At 40.5% G+C, this 15,994-nt stretch overlaps 1 protein-coding gene across 2 annotated transcripts in view; it reads left to right on the plus strand.

Moving 5' to 3' along the window:
• Window positions 1-15,994, plus strand: part of dcc (DCC netrin 1 receptor) — a 234,115-nt gene that overhangs the window by 123,556 nt on the left and 94,565 nt on the right. For both annotated transcript variants that reach the window (XM_017460521.3, XM_053676995.1), the window contains exons 6-7: window positions 4,034-4,188; window positions 5,047-5,167. In XM_017460521.3, coding sequence (XP_017316010.1) covers window positions 4,034-4,188; window positions 5,047-5,167 — 276 coding nt within the window. The remainder of the gene's footprint in view (window positions 1-4,033; window positions 4,189-5,046; window positions 5,168-15,994) is intronic.

Here is a 15,994-nt window from a genome sequence, read left to right on the forward strand (position 1 = left end):
AAGGTCCGGCGTTCAAGCTCCCACTGTCGGGCCCTTGAACAAGGCGCTTGACCCTCTCTGCTCCAGGGGCTCTGTGACCGCAGCTTCCTGGCATGCTCAGGTATGCGAAGATAGGATATAATTCAGTCACTTACCTAAAGGCATATTATAGAGTAACTGCTTAGTAATTACTATAAACAAAGGTTAAAAAAAATAAAATAAAAAAGTAAGGTATGTAGTCGCACATGTGAGAAATGTCAATCTTGATTAATGTATCTTAAAAGTTTTGCTCTTTTGAACTGAGATATGAATAAAGACGGAATAGACGATGTTTATATAAATGATCTATAGACATAGAGAGAGAGAGAGTACTACAGAGTATGTGTGGAAAGTTGAGTGCAAATGTTTGTGCACCCTTAGGATTTTAAAAATAAATAAATAAATAAATAAACTAACTCCCATAAACACTTGTCTTATGGCATTTTTATGGCATCCGGAGCAACTTACATTTTTCTCATTTATACAACTCAAAATTTGAGGGTTAAGGGCCTTGCTCAAGGGCCCAGCAGTGGCAGCTTGGCTGTGTTGGGATTTGAACTCATGACCTTCTGATCAGTAGGCCAACGTCTCAACCACTGACCCAACCGCATTATAGTTATTATGAAAGATAGATAGATAGATAGATAGATAGATAGATAGATAGATAGATAGATACATACATACATACATACATACATACATACATACATACATACATACATACATACATACATACATACATACATACATACATACATACATACATACATACATACATACATACATACATACATACATACATACATACATACATACATACATATGGATCCACCTCGATTTGGATTGGAATCTTGTTGACAATACAATACACCCACATTTTATTTTTAAAATAAAAAACTGGAAAATTCCAGTTTCCCTTCTTCACCCTGATGCATCTTATTTCTCTTTATACTGAATAGAAACTCGACTGTAGAGAGAGAGAGAGAGATGTAATATAGTAAGAGAGATGTTGATATGCAGTATGTCTATCATTCTCTGTCTGTCTCTCTCTCTCAATTGCTCTCTCCCTCTCCACCACTGGGTATTTTTTTTCTCTCCTCCTGGTCCCTTCTCTTACTGTTGTGACAGTTGTGTCTGTGTGGCCATCCGTCAGCGTGATCCTGAGAGAGTCCGGCAGATCCACAATGGCGGGATTGGAGGGACGGGAAGGGGTGACGGGGAGATGTGATAAGAGCAGTAGTGCTCACCTGAGTCCCCTGTCTGTCACCTCATGATGGAGATGAGACAGGGAGATGTTGCAGACCGTTAGATGCATCCATGAGTGACTGGTTTACACCAGTTTAGAGTGAAAACCAGAGGCTGTTCTGTGACCTGTAATACATGACACCCCCCCCCCCCTCCCCCCCTTACTCTTACCTGCTCTTGTGTATCAGCACGTCCTGGACAACTTCACTTCTCACTGTGCTACTGAATCTATAAGAACAATCTCACACCGTCATGGCGGCAACCCACGCCCATCTCGCTTCAATTACGCGTCGATGGAGTCGATTTTGGACAGCTGACAACAGCGTGTGGTCATCATTTTAAAGAAGGAGCGCATTCGTAAAGGAAAAGCCAGATAGAACGAGATCAATAACTAATTTTCCTGGTGAAATGGGACTCTCTGTATCTCCACATGGATCTGTAGAGCTTTCCCAGTTCAGCATTTGTTTTTATTAACGCCGGGTTCCTTATTGAGGAACGCATTATTCCCAGATAAAAAGCGATAACGTCGGAGGATTTAAAGACTTTACGCTCTTCACGGCCTGTCGTCGGTTCCGTCAAGAACGAGCGCACGCATCTCCTTCGGGGAAAGTTATGAGCGGATTATATTTTCAATATTCTGCCGGATTTCCCGGATGATGGATGCGTGGCTGTGCGCCGTAACCTGGCCCGCTCAAATTTAGCCCAAACACATCGAGCATGACTACTCAAATCCAATCACACACTAATCTCCAGGTTTCCATCATGTTTGGAGACGCAGAAAGGATCATCCTCTTCTCAGATTCATCCCACATATCTTTCATTTTGGCTGTGGTGGGATCTGAGACAGCTGTTGCCTTCAGTTAAGGCTGAAACCTGTTGCAGAGTCTTGGTAATCCGTTCAAGTACTTATAAGAACACAGAGTGACAAGGGTACTATTACATTCTGCTGGACAAGGGCACTACGTTCTCCTTTACTTATTCGGCTGCTGGGTTTATCTAGAAAGACTTAGGCGTGAGTCAGTGTCCAGAAAAAAGCCCAAATACTCTCTCTCTCTCTCTCTCTCTCTCTCTCTCTCTCTCTCTCTCTCTCTCTCTCTCTCTGGCATTCTAAAGGGTTCTTCAGTTTTTCCATGTGGTTGAAGTGTATATAACGCAACATAGGGGTTTTCTTTCCCCCCCGAAAATGTTCCAGCTAGAACCCTGTTGATTTGGAAGAAAACAATAGTACCTGAATATGAATTTCTTCGATTCGAATTATACATGTATGTTTTTTCATTTGTTTTTAACGTGCCGGCACAAATATGGCAGACAACCGGGACGCTACGATGTCTACTATTTCTTGGGAAATCCTGGATGATTGACCTTTGACCTAATTTACATCAAAGCTGTATTTTTGAGTCCAGTTTTTGGGGGATTTGTATGTCGGGTTCTGAAAAAAAAGGATCAATATGAAATCTTAGGGTTCTGATGTTTTTTTAGGTAGGAAATGTTGTTTTGTTTTTTTAGCAAGTTCAAAACAAAGGGAGAAAAATTAGAGATGGCACGACACCAACGTTTTCCGATACCGAAACCTTAAGCATCAGCCGAACGCTCAACCGAAACTCATCCGATTTGTAGCTTTAAAACTGAAGCACTTCAAAGTTACAATTTTTTAAAAAAAATTTAAAGTATAAATATATATTAAAAAAAATAATAATCTATCATAACAAAATGGAAATAATCTCTTTATATGTAAACATTTTCATTTCCAAGAGTAAGTTTCTTTTCCAGTTCCGATCTTACAGGATCCGATATCTGATATGTTTTCTCAGATATCCGATCAACCCCCGTTTGCTCGTTTACGCCCGATCCCGATACTGCCTACCGGATTGGATTTATCTCCAACAAAACCGTACGTTTATTAAATACACGACAGAAAAAAAAAAATACGTGACGTATATCTAATTCAGATATTAAAAATTCAGATTGAACTACTTTTGTTGACTTCTAAACTCAAACACAGGACCTTCAAAGTTAAGCGTTTGGCGACTCGGGAACTGATGAAAGTATACAAACAAATATTAAAGCAGGAGTAAGAAGAAGAACTGAAAAGGAAGTAGGAAATAAGTTGCATGTAGTATGTGCTACTTGGAGTGTATCGGCTTGGCCACGCCTCTTTTTTTAACGACCGATCAGAGGCTCGGTTTCGTAGTGTGTTCGGCCGAGCAGAAGTTTCTCCACAATTGCACCGACATCGTTTCTGCATAAAGTCTGCTGAAGGCTTTACGGTACATTTACTTTGCAATTCCATGTTTTATACTTAACCGAGCACTTCATAAAATAGAAGTACTTAAGTACTGCATGAAATATTCATACAGCAAATACAGTAGATAACACATCATTCATAAATAAATCACCGCAGTTAAACCTGTAAAACAGTCCATTTGAGCGAACGACGTTATATTTTTCATTAAAGCACAGACGGACATCCCGTTACTGCCAGGCATATCAGTGGGCGTTCGCCAAGAACTATCAGACAACTCTCAGGACTGTGTGTGTGAAGATAAATACGCCGGTGCTGTTTTGGCTGATATGTGTGTTAGGAGATGGCAGGTTCTGCTCCGGGCGGTATGCATTACCATACTCAACATAATCGATGTCAACCCGAAAGCTCCAGACTTTCCGCTTTGATTCACCCGTGTTTCGTTATATTGGGATATTTCATTAAACTCGAATAAAACGACGTCTCCTTGCATTTCTAAAGCGGCGATTCGTTTGTCTTTCTCTCCAGTGCCACCCCAGTTCTTGAACTACCCGTCCAACACGTACGCATACGAGAGCTCGGACATCGAGATGGAGTGTGCGGTGACGGGGAACCCTCAGCCCACCGTGCGCTGGATGAAGAACGGAGAGGCAGTCATCCCCAGCGACTACTTCCAGATCGTGGTGAGACAAATATATCGTTTATGTGAAACTTTTTTTATTTCTTTTTTTGCATACATTTCCACTGTTTGATTGATTAGCCATGAAATGTTGAAAGCGGAAATTGTACAATACTATAACTCCAATTGTATATGTATATGTATATATATATATTACATTACAGTTGTGCTCAAAAGTTTGCACACCCCTTGCAGAATCTGCAAAATCTTAATACTGTTAACAAAATAAGACGGATCATGAAAATCCCATGTGGTTGTTGTTTTTTTTTTTATTTAGTCCTGTCCTGAATTATCTATCTCACATAACAGATGTTTACGTATAGTAAACAAGACAAGATAATAGCTGAATTTATAAAAAATGACCCCGTTCAAAAGTTTACACACCCTTGAATATTTATCCCGTGTGTCGTTACCTGGATGATCGGCGACTGTGTTTATATGTTCTGTGCGAGTTGTTCACGAGTCCCTTGTTTGTCCTGAGCAGTTCAACCGCCCACTGTTCTTCAGAAAAATCCTCCAGGTCCGGCACGTTCTTTACTTTTCCAGCATCTTCTGCATGTTTGATTATTGAGGACAGTACTGATTAAAAAACTACATGGGGTTTGAATAAGTCTTATTTTGTTAACAGTATTAAGATTTAGCAGCTTCTGCAAGGGGTATGCAAACTTTTGGGCGTAACAGTAATTTATATATATATATATATATATATATATATATATATATATATATATATATATATATATATATATATATAATTTTCTCTAATACAGACTTGGTTTCTTGGTTTACTTCAGTGTTTCCAACTTCTAATCTACAATCCCATGGCTGTGATTACTCTTTATGTTCTCTATTTGAATTTCAGGATGGTGGGAACCTTCAGATTTTGGGCCTGGTGCGTTCAGATGAAGGATTCTACCAGTGTGTGGCAGAGAACGAGGCAGGCAACAACCTGGCAATGGCCCAACTTATACTCCTCGAGCTTGGTGAGAGACTGCGATTATTCTATTCGGTTGTCTTAGATGTTGCCCGAGAGCGCTGATCCAGGACCAGTTTATAATCCCCAAATTCTCCAGTTTGGCTTTATTAATAGATCATAAACTGTTGCCAGATCAGCAGCTAGTGGCAGCTGTTAGCAGCACGCTGCTTAGTTGTTGTTACTGTCACTCCGCAGTGTGTCATTATCACCAGAATCCATCTGCTCTCTCTCTCTCTCTCTCTCTCACGCTCTCTCTTTCTCTCTCTCTCTCTCACACACACACACACACACACACACACACGCATGGACAGAGATACCCACGGGCTGCAGGAAGGTCAGGGAGCAGTCAGTGAAACAGGGTGGTGTGCAGGTGTTTAGTGGTTATGAGACAGATGTAGGGCGCAGTTTGAAGTGTGTGGACGTGAGTGCATATGTTTGTGTGTGTATTTGTGGGGGGAAAATGTTAGCTGTGCAGAAGAGTGAATTCATCACTAGTGGAGATGTCTGTCTCCTCTTCTGAAATGATAAACCGTATAGCTTCATTTATAATCAATCATGCTTGAATTATACATTTAAAGCAGTCATTTGCTTACATTTCATTACTGAGACTAATAGAGGCCACACCTACTAATCTGTGACTGACTGACAAAGGCCACACTTACTAATCTGTAACTGGGAGAGGCCACACCTCCTAACCTGTGACTGACTACTAGAGGCCACACCTCCTAACCTGTAACTGACTGGGAGAGGCTACACCTCGTTATCTGTGACATCTTACTAGAGGCCACACCTCCTAACCTGTTGCTGGCTGGGAGAGGCCACACCTCCTAACCTGTGACTGACTGCCTAAGATTACACCTCCTAACCTGTGACTGACTGCCTGAGACCACACCTCCTAACCTGTGACTGACTGCCTGAGGCCACACCTCCTAACCTGTGACTGACTGCCTGAGGCCACACCTCCTGACCTGAAACTGACTACTAGAGGCCACACCTCCTAACCTGTGACTGACTGCCTGAGGCCACACCTCCTGACCTGAAACTGACTGGCACAGGCCACGCCTCCTAACCTGTGACTTAATGGCAGAGGCCACACCTCCTTTACTGACAGGCACAAGAGTTATAGATGAAGGAAGCAAGCACAAGACGTTAAAACAGCATATATTTAATACATAATTTTAGTACTATCACAAATATTCCCGAAATGTGTGTGTGTGTGTGTGTGTGTGTGTGTGTGTGTGTATCTATGAGAGTGTGTTCATATGCCTGAATCTGTCTCCATATATCAAAACACACCCACAGCAGATTACACACTCCCCGTGTGATCTTGTTTGTTGATTCGGTTTCTCCGACCTCCTGCAGCACTCTGATGTGTCTCTCCACCACACTCCCTTCCCGAAGCTTAGCATCTGCACTTTCATGCCCTTCTCCGATGTTTGATCAGCTCCCCATGGTCGAATTGCTAAAGGAAGGATCAGTCGCTAACTGTCAGCTCCTCGGCTTCCGACGAGGTCCTTTCTACTAGCAGCCGCCCTGAGACCTCGGGGAAGAAACAGACGCTAAACGACAAGAAGAACTAGAAAAACTTTCTTTACCCTTTCCACACTTATACATTCCACACGTATATCTGTCTGCTCGAGGCATTTAAGTCTGTCGTATTAGCCGCTAACACGTAGCAGCTGACAAATTAGCTCAGGAATCCTCGAATGCTATTTCGGGCCGGGTTCTGGGTTCTAGAATATTTTCAGGAAATCGATAACGCTAAATAAAACTCAACAAGGTGTTATTGAGAACGAGGCTTTGTACGACAGGAGCGGTGGGGCGTTATCGATTTCGTTGCTGTTTGTTATCTAGCGGAGGCGAGTAGGGACAAGTTATCGTAATGCAGATCTTAATTCTGCGGGTGTGTATCGATATTTTCTGCCCAATTTGTGTGTGTGTGTGTGTGTGAGAGAGAGAGGGAGAGAAAGAGAGAGACGGAGAGACACTGATGTTGGATTAGAGTTTAATGTTAGATAAGCCAGTGTGCTTATACAGTCAGACATGAGGAGTAGTACAACTCTGAGGTTGGTTAACATAGTCATGTGTGTGTGTGTGTGTGTGTGTGTGGGTTTGTGTGTGTGTGTATCACAGTAGGTTAAGTGTGAAGTGTGTGCAAGGTTATATATCGATGCATCAGTAGCATAGGATCAATCCTATGATATAACACACTTCCGTGAGTGTGTGTGTGTGTGCGTGTGTTACATTGGATGTGTGTGCTCCATGTAGAAAATCAACAGGCCTTATTTTTGACATTTATTCGTCTACTTGTGTCTACCGTTGGTGTAAGAAAAGTGGCTTTTAAACGTTAATAAATATGTATGAAATATTACATTTAATAGAACGTTTTAACAATGAAATATTAAAACAAGTATCCCAAAGGTCCTCGAAGACGTATGGCCTGTAGGTAATTCATTTCCGGCAGACTCCATTTGTTGGACAAAATCAGAATTCCATGACTGGAATCACGCGATTGAAACGTATGTGTGTGTGTGTGTGTGTGTGTGTGTGTGTGTGTTTGCGTAAATCCTCAGCAGTGAATTTCCTCACCGCAGCACCGCAGCGCTCCTCCCGCCCCTTCCTCGTGGCTGAAAAATGAATTCTAACCACGCGTCAATCAGAATCGCTCCTCAGCAAGCCGCTTAACACAAGCTGACCAGGATTTTTCATTAAATCCATTTTAGGAATAAATGAGAGCCAATTAGAGGCGCGTGGGGACGGCGCAGTGATGGCGCTAATCAGTCTCTGGGAAAGAAAGGATTATACTGCGGATTTATTTTTATTTTTTTGTCCTTCTCACTTTTTAATCACAGCTCAGACGATGTGTTGCGGCTCCCCACGGTGACGTGCACAGATGGCAGCTGAGCACAGACGGGGTCGAAACCCACAGCCAGCGCCGGGCAACCGGGCGTAGCGTCGCCACAGCGTCGCCAAGGGACAGGCTCAGGGGTGGTGGCGGCAACAGATGCCATCGTCCAATCATTGGCTTCCTGGGGGGGGGGGGGTGTCCTGGTTTAGGGGGTGGGGTGACGTGGGGTGGAGATGCCAGTCATCGCTCTGGCTTCCTCCCAGGGGGAGAAGTGAAATGACTACCACACACACACACACACACACACACACACACACACACACGTCTGTTTCAAGAGCCGCTCTCCTGCTGTTTTCCAACAAAGGCACAATAGAGTTAAGGATCACAGCCTCTATTAAGTTGAATTGTAAACCTGATGGACGCATAAAGCTTTCAATGGGCTCCGCGTTCAATGGGCTCTCACCGGCTCGAGTGTTAACTCAATCTCCGCCGTACTAATTACAATACACGGGAGAGGGAAAAACACGGCAGGAAAATATCCCCGAGCTCCGTAGTCAAAATATAATACAAACCTGAAGGCAAGAGATGACGAGTGGAACGGCAGCACGTGGCACGTCGTTTAGAGATGACCTCGGCATGCTGAAAAAAATGACACGTACTATGAAAAACTAACGTGAACTAGAGAAAACGTTTATTTCTATGCATAAGCGACAAAAATGGGAAACTCTGGCTCTCTGGTGGGGCTTGCTAGTGAGTAATCTGGATGCGTTCCCGGTTTTTACTACTAATCAAGCGAAATGGGTTTGAGGTCCAGCACTAAAACTGAGAACCATTGATACATAGGGACTGGGGGGGGGGGTGTCACTGGCGCTGCTGGATAATTGAATAAATATCAAGCAATAAATAATTGCAAAAACCTTTTCGCTACTAATGAAACCGGAAAAATTGAACTCTGAATGATCGGCTAGCTAGAAACGTCGAAAAGGTTATAGATTCGGAAGAATTTGACTTTGAATGCTAAGAAAATGGCCTCAAATCCATTGCTGGGCTGTTAAATCAGTTGAAATATGATCCTTTATTTAATTTCTTTCAACGCGATAGGATGATAGTTTGGGATTTGAACTTATAACCTTCCAGTTATTCTGAGAGATTTTTTTTTTTTTAAAACTGCAGTTGTTATTTAAACAAAGAAAGAAAGAAAAACAAAAACGTGTAATCGATGAAGTGGTAGTTTTCCGAGAGGTGAATTATTTAGTATGTTTGGGTGGAGTCTCAAGCGTCAGCGCTTTGTAACAGACAGAGGTGAAGCATGAACTTCCATTTTTGGAAGGAGGGAGGAGGCGTTTGGAGGAGTCGTGGGAGGAGTCATGGGAGGAGTTTGCACTTTGCGTTTCTTTGGAACATGACAAACTGCGTTGGGTTTTTTTTTTTCTTCTTTCAAACATCTGACTATAATGTATAATTCCACAGCACCGAATGTAACTATAAACGGATAAAAGTGGCGTCGTTTGCCGTGGTGTTTAAACATTTCGTCAGAAAGTACTGTTATAGGAGTATATATATTCTTCCGTACTTATCATCATATCAATACATACATATACATATACAGATACAGAACTGCATAAAGTGTCAGATTGGAAGCTGAGAACTTTTCCACCTCAGTTTGGGACGAAAGAAGTTGGACGTAGATTGGATTTTGAAGTCTGCACAGCTACAGTACATGTAAAAATCTCCAAAGAAACAAATAAGAAAATCTCCAGGGGAACAAAATCTCTCAACAGAAACCGATGTTTTTTTTTCTTGGTTAAACAGAAACCCTGTCACGATCAGTACGATCCTAATTTGAGTATTGATACGGCTCATTTCCCAGCAATAAACTAGAGACAGGCACAATTACATCTTTCTTTACCGTTTATTAAATATTGTTTAATATTCTCTATAATATTTGCCGGCGTCTAGATGTAATTAATAAAATACCGATTCATTTAAACAGCTCGCGGTCTGCTCACAGGCCGGAGCTGAGGATGAGTGAGGAATGATTGCAGTGCAGTAAACCAGTTGATTTTTTGATTTTTTTTTTATACATTTTTATTTATTTTTCTGGAGTTCATTATGCCCAAACAAGCTCATTACAGATACATATTTCTTCATTGCTCAGTATTATCAAAGCTGTTTATTACGAGGCTGTAATGAACAGTAGTCTGTATCATCAAAATGTAAATCTGAAATCGTTTCCTTAATTCACCAATTGAGGCAATTTGAGGAAAGTAGTCTAAAAAGACAACGCAAACGTCGGACCCTAAAGGTGAAATTTATTTTTTCTTTGACAAACTATGCAGGAACCTGCAGGAAAGATCCAATCTAATCTAATCTTATACACCTACACAATCCTGGCACTTTGTTTTTTTTGTACACACGGCTGCCCACACACCCATTCACACACCTTCTTTTCATCGTCAAGTGCAATCATCTGTGAATATAAATACGTCTATTTTTCTAGTGCTTTCAAGCACAGCGAAGTCCTGCTCTTAACTCGAAGCCTGACCTGTTATTATTCAGAATGTTCCTCTGCTTTTGACTGATTTTCTTGCTGTAGGCCGTCCGGCTCGTGTTTTTTTTTTCCCCTTAGTGTTTGGACCCCATGCCTGTTTTGTAACCAGGCATGATGGACGTTTAATATAAATTATAAAACATGTATGCAGATTTGTCGATTATGTTTTAGTTTTGAAAGTGTTATGTGGATTTCTTGGACGTTCGGTGTGTGACGTTTCGAAAAAGTATGGCCGTTTTGAGAAAAGCGTTTAAGAAAATTTTTAAAAGAAAGAAATCAAATATTCTTTAGCTTGCAGAGCTATCGTAGCAGTCGTTAAATTGTAATAGACCTGAAAATGATCCAGTTTCCCCTTTGGAATCATTATAACACCAGCTCTTAAAAGGACAAAATAGTAATGACATTTGGCCTAATACTGAGCCCTGTGGTACACCATAAAGAAAATCATGTCCTTGTAGTTTCCTAAAAATGTACAATGGTTCATTTCATTTCTTTTTAAATTATGAAATCATGAAATTTCATAGCTTTTTTTTATTACCTTGCTATAGTGTTACAGTATGATTTGGCTGAAGTATGGTTTGGCACTGAGGCTGACGCTCTCTCACATCAGTAATCCACATCTGTTGCTGGTTTGCTGGAAGTGAGCAGAATGGGTTTAATGTCATTATGGGCTGGTGGTCAGTCAGGAGCGATACACAAGCTGTTCAGACCGCTGTCTCACTGCTCACAGTGCACAGCTCCTGGCAATCCAGCTTCCAGTGTCATAGAAGTCTATAGAAAGGCTGTGTTGATACCATAACCCTGTGTGTACCTCACTGTTTATAGTCTGATATTTATTGTACTGTATAGCGCCGGACTGAGGAGGATGAGCTGCATCAGAGGAACAGGGTTTACAGCCGTCGTGCAGGACTCCACTCCTGATTTTTCATCCAGCAGCAATGTAGAAAGACGGAGAGGCTGCTGGGGCTATAAAACACATTACTGAGAGAGAGAGAGAGAGAGAGAGAGAGAGAGAGAGAGAGAGAGAGAGAGAGAGAGATTTGAAATTTGCTTTGTAATAGTCGTATTTGGGGTCTCAGTTTAATTAAAAAATATATATATACATCATCTTCTTATGCATTTTTTTGTAATAACAATATTTTTCATATAAGGTTTACAGATTATAGAAATAAGATAAAATATGATTAAATAAGATTTCTATAAATAATTTGCAGAAGTATTAACTAATTAATTCTAACTAATTGAAGCTATAAATTCTGTGAGGTTTTATATTTTTTAATGAATGAATGAATGCCTTTTATTGTCACTATACACATGTACAATGAAATTAAGAGCCACTCCTTTTTTGTTCCGTGCAAACATATACATTCAATACACAAGAAGAATAAACAGATAATACATAGATAAATAAATAAGATAAATAAACAAAATAAATAAACAAGATATACAATATATGCAAGATATATGCACGATATTAAGTATTAAGTATTTTAAGTATTACAATAATAATGAATATTTATTTAGTCGGTTTGTTCTTTGTTTTTATTATTATTATTATTATTATTATTATTATTATTATTATTATTTAAATTATTACATTTATTCATTTAGCAGACGCTTTTATCCAAAGCGACTTACAAATGAGAAAAATACAAGCAAATTGTTATTATTATTATGTATTAGTTTTGTTTGTTAGCATACTGATCACATTTTTAATGCCAGCTAATGTGCGATTAATAATCGCTTTCCTCTTGTGATTATCAGGCATTTCTAGTTCATAATGAACAAAAAAAGAAAAGAAAAAAAGAAATACGGAATCTTAGAGGAACAGTAAACAGATGAGTCCTCTTTCAGTGTTGATTGTAAGAAAAATCCTTCTAAACTATTAAAAAAAAAAAAAACTCTTGGGGAAGCTTTTTTTTTTCTAAGAATGAAGCTAAACCTACCAAACATTTCCCACAATTCTACCACTCCCCATAATTCCCCTTGTTTTTTTTCTATCTTTTCTTCCTTTCTTTCTCCCACCATCTCCTCATCTCCTACAATTTTCCTTCACTGGTCAGGTTTACATGCTCTAATCCCGTCATTGAAGGCAGCAGCATGTGATTTGGTCATTATTACCAGTTTAATATGTGCAGCTGGTGATGGACAGTTTGATTAGTAACCGCTTTTTAGCACCTTTTTTAGCACATGTCAGACAGGATTTGGGAGGGTTTGATAGGATACATGACGGGATGCTTAAAATTGTGTGTGTGTGTGTGTGTGTGTGTGTGTGTGTGTGTGTGTGTAGAGCTCCTAAGCTGTCCCTGGCACTCCCTAGACTCCTGCTCTGGTGATTTATGCCTGGCTGGCCACGGAAAAAGCTCCACAATTCACCAATCAGAGGAAGTCATTCATCATGAGACATGCAGGCTATATATCCCTCAGTAGTGTGTGCGTTTGTGTGTGTGTGTGTGTGTGTGTGTGTGTGTGTGTGTGTGTACATATGTGTGTGTTGCACTCTTCCTCCCCCTACTGACAGTAGCAGTATCCCCTATTAGCTACTTTCTCTAATTCGCTCCCCACTACCTGTTCTGTGTTTCTGTGGTGAATTTACTATCACAAAAACAACAAAAAAAATAAATAAATAATGATGTTTGTCTTTTCGGTTTAGAAATTTCTGGAAGCTTTTTCATTTGTTCACTCTGTTTTCAGCAAGGTGAACAATCTAATGTACAAATCAGAATAACAAGCAACGTATTATCTTATCAGACACAATAAGCACTCCATACGGTTTGCTAATCAGCGTAGCTTAAACTAGCTGGAGTCAGTGAAGCGCTCGTATACGGAGAAATACGTACGGAATAAAAGTATGTGTAAATGTGTACAACTCGGTGATGATGTCGGACCTGTGATTTGACTGAAAGCAGAAAACATCGATGAGTTATTTTACGCGTTTTACGTTTTTAAAAATAAAAAATGAAAAATGAGAGAGTTGTCGGACGCGTATCTGTCGTGGCGTTGAAGTCAAGCGACCGCGGTGTAGTTCGGTCATAGCCGACATTAGCCAACATTAGCTATCGAGGTCAAGTCGAGATCGTGACTAAACAACTTTTTGTTATGACGAGATCACGAGAAAATTAAGTCGAGAGCACGAGAAAACAACAAAGAAAAAAAATGAATAACGCATGGCCGCTTAGTGCTTCCGTGTTCATGTAATATTTCTCGCTCTAAAATGACTACGAATAAAACATACTATTATTAAGCTTATGTATACATGTTTTCGACTCGTTTCAAGCTTGCTTTATTGCTTTGTTTTATTAGCAGATCAGTTTCCTTATTTCACGCAATGATTCACGAGACCAACAGTACATTTATTTATTAACCACAGCTGAGCCTTGCATCGCCAGCTTGCTAATTAATTTGCCTAATTATATAACACTCACTGATATACAAGCGTCAAGTCCTGCTAAACTGCCAGCTGCCTGGAGACTCCATTATGCATATTTATGACCACTCTCAGAAGTCAGAAGAAGCCACTATAATGATCTCTCTCTCTGTTTTTTTTATTTATTTATTTATTTATTTTTGTCTTTTCACTAAAGCAGTGACCTCTTGAAGCATTTACATTGACTGAATATTTTGTTTCCTTGAACCCCGTTTGAATGCAGCATGATTCATTCATTAGGCAGATTTTAGCTAGCGCATACCCATCAAGTCATTTATACAGACAGCGTAACGGTATAACGACAATGAAAACCAGATAGAATTATTGTGAATATCAACATTTACCTCAGATATGTCGGGAAAAGACACCGTACGACTTAAATGACACCGTATTCGTGTAGTTAGCTTTAAATGCTAACCGTTTAACATAGCTCTACCATACTCTGCGCTACCAGAAAATGTTGCCTTGTGAATACCACTTGTGGAAAAACCAACAAGACTGGATCATTTATATGGAATCTTATTCTAAAACATGGCGAACACATGACCGCTGGAACGTAGCAGCTTAGCATGATTTAGCAGCGACTTGCATGCAGATAAACAGCTAAGTAGTTCCTTTTTCTTATGTTTTCGTAGCAGATAGGAGCCTAATACATGTTATTATTATTTTAGCTTCATTAAAGGTCAATGATCTCTCTCTCTTTCTCTGTGTATGTTAGGATCTCTCTCTCTCTCTCTCTCTCTCTCTCTCTCTCTCTCTGTGCTAGTGCAAAGCTTTAACCATGCAGCCACCACTTTTAGCACTAGCGACATCAGCTAGGTGGTCCTGATTTATTATTATTTTTGCACAATGCTTAATTATTCACGGCATATAATAAGATCATGAGTTAGTAGGTGACTGGATTTTGCCAACCATATCCTCGCATTCTCAAGTCTGATGTAATTAAAATGTGTGATTCCTGATTTATTTATTTTTTTGTTGCCTCCTATTTCCAGATTTCTCTCTTCGTCTCTTTCAGTTCCCTCTCCGCCCCTCGTTTAATGAATGTCCTCCACCGTATTTTCACATTAATGCAGCTTATCGTTTCTCGAGGAACAAAAGCGCTTTATGTCTGGACCCATCCTCTCTGCTCATACTATTTTCTCCCCCACTCTCCCTCTCTCTCTTTCTCTGAGTATTTTGTGAACTGTCAGATCACAGCTGATAAGAGCGGCGCTGTCTCCTGAGGGAAATGGATGGAATTTCTTTAGGAATGCAAATGGCTCCGTCATGATTGACAGGAGAAAATCGTCTAGTGTTGCTCCAGCCAAAGCCTTGTGTTGTCTTTCTCTGTTCATACCTTCAGACCTACCTGTATCCATTTGCAGCATACAGTCGTTCTCGCTTTCTTTCTTGTCTGAAGTATAAACAGATCCCTGCATCCCTTCTGTAATTGCACGTGAATTATTGATTAACGGCTTCCCTTGACAGATTTATGAACAAAAGAGATCTCCTCTCGCGTGTTCTCCCACTCCATCCTCGCCATCTGACCCTCTCGACAGAATTCTCTTAGCGGGATTTTTCAGAGTGGGAATTTTAGGCTGTTCTTTTGTGTGTAAAGGTCTGATTTGCACATTTATTGCTAATCTATTCATTCAGCGTTTTCATTACAAGCACGCCGCTACTCTAGAGTCTTGCTTTCCAAAAGAAACGTTAACATCGTACCAGGCTGAATTGCGGCGCTCCGGTTATTCACACCTGAAACGCTACCGACATAAAACGTTTGTTATTCTGTCCCACACCAAAGTCAGGTTTTCAGTACGCCACGTAGGTCACGTTGCACTCGAGTCTGAGGCACAACACCATTCTTGATACTCATAATGCAAGCTAACGATCTGTGCAGTATGCCACCAAAAATGTGCCAGCTGCACATGATTAATGGTTAATTAATCACCTTAACACCCCCCCCGCCCCTCCCCTTCCCAGCAACCAATCTGGCGTCACATGGTCGCTTGGACAAACTGAGCAT

This window comes from Ictalurus punctatus, chromosome 28 (assembly GCF_001660625.3).
Source record: "Ictalurus punctatus breed USDA103 chromosome 28, Coco_2.0, whole genome shotgun sequence".
NCBI lineage: Eukaryota > Metazoa > Chordata > Actinopteri > Siluriformes > Ictaluridae > Ictalurus > Ictalurus punctatus.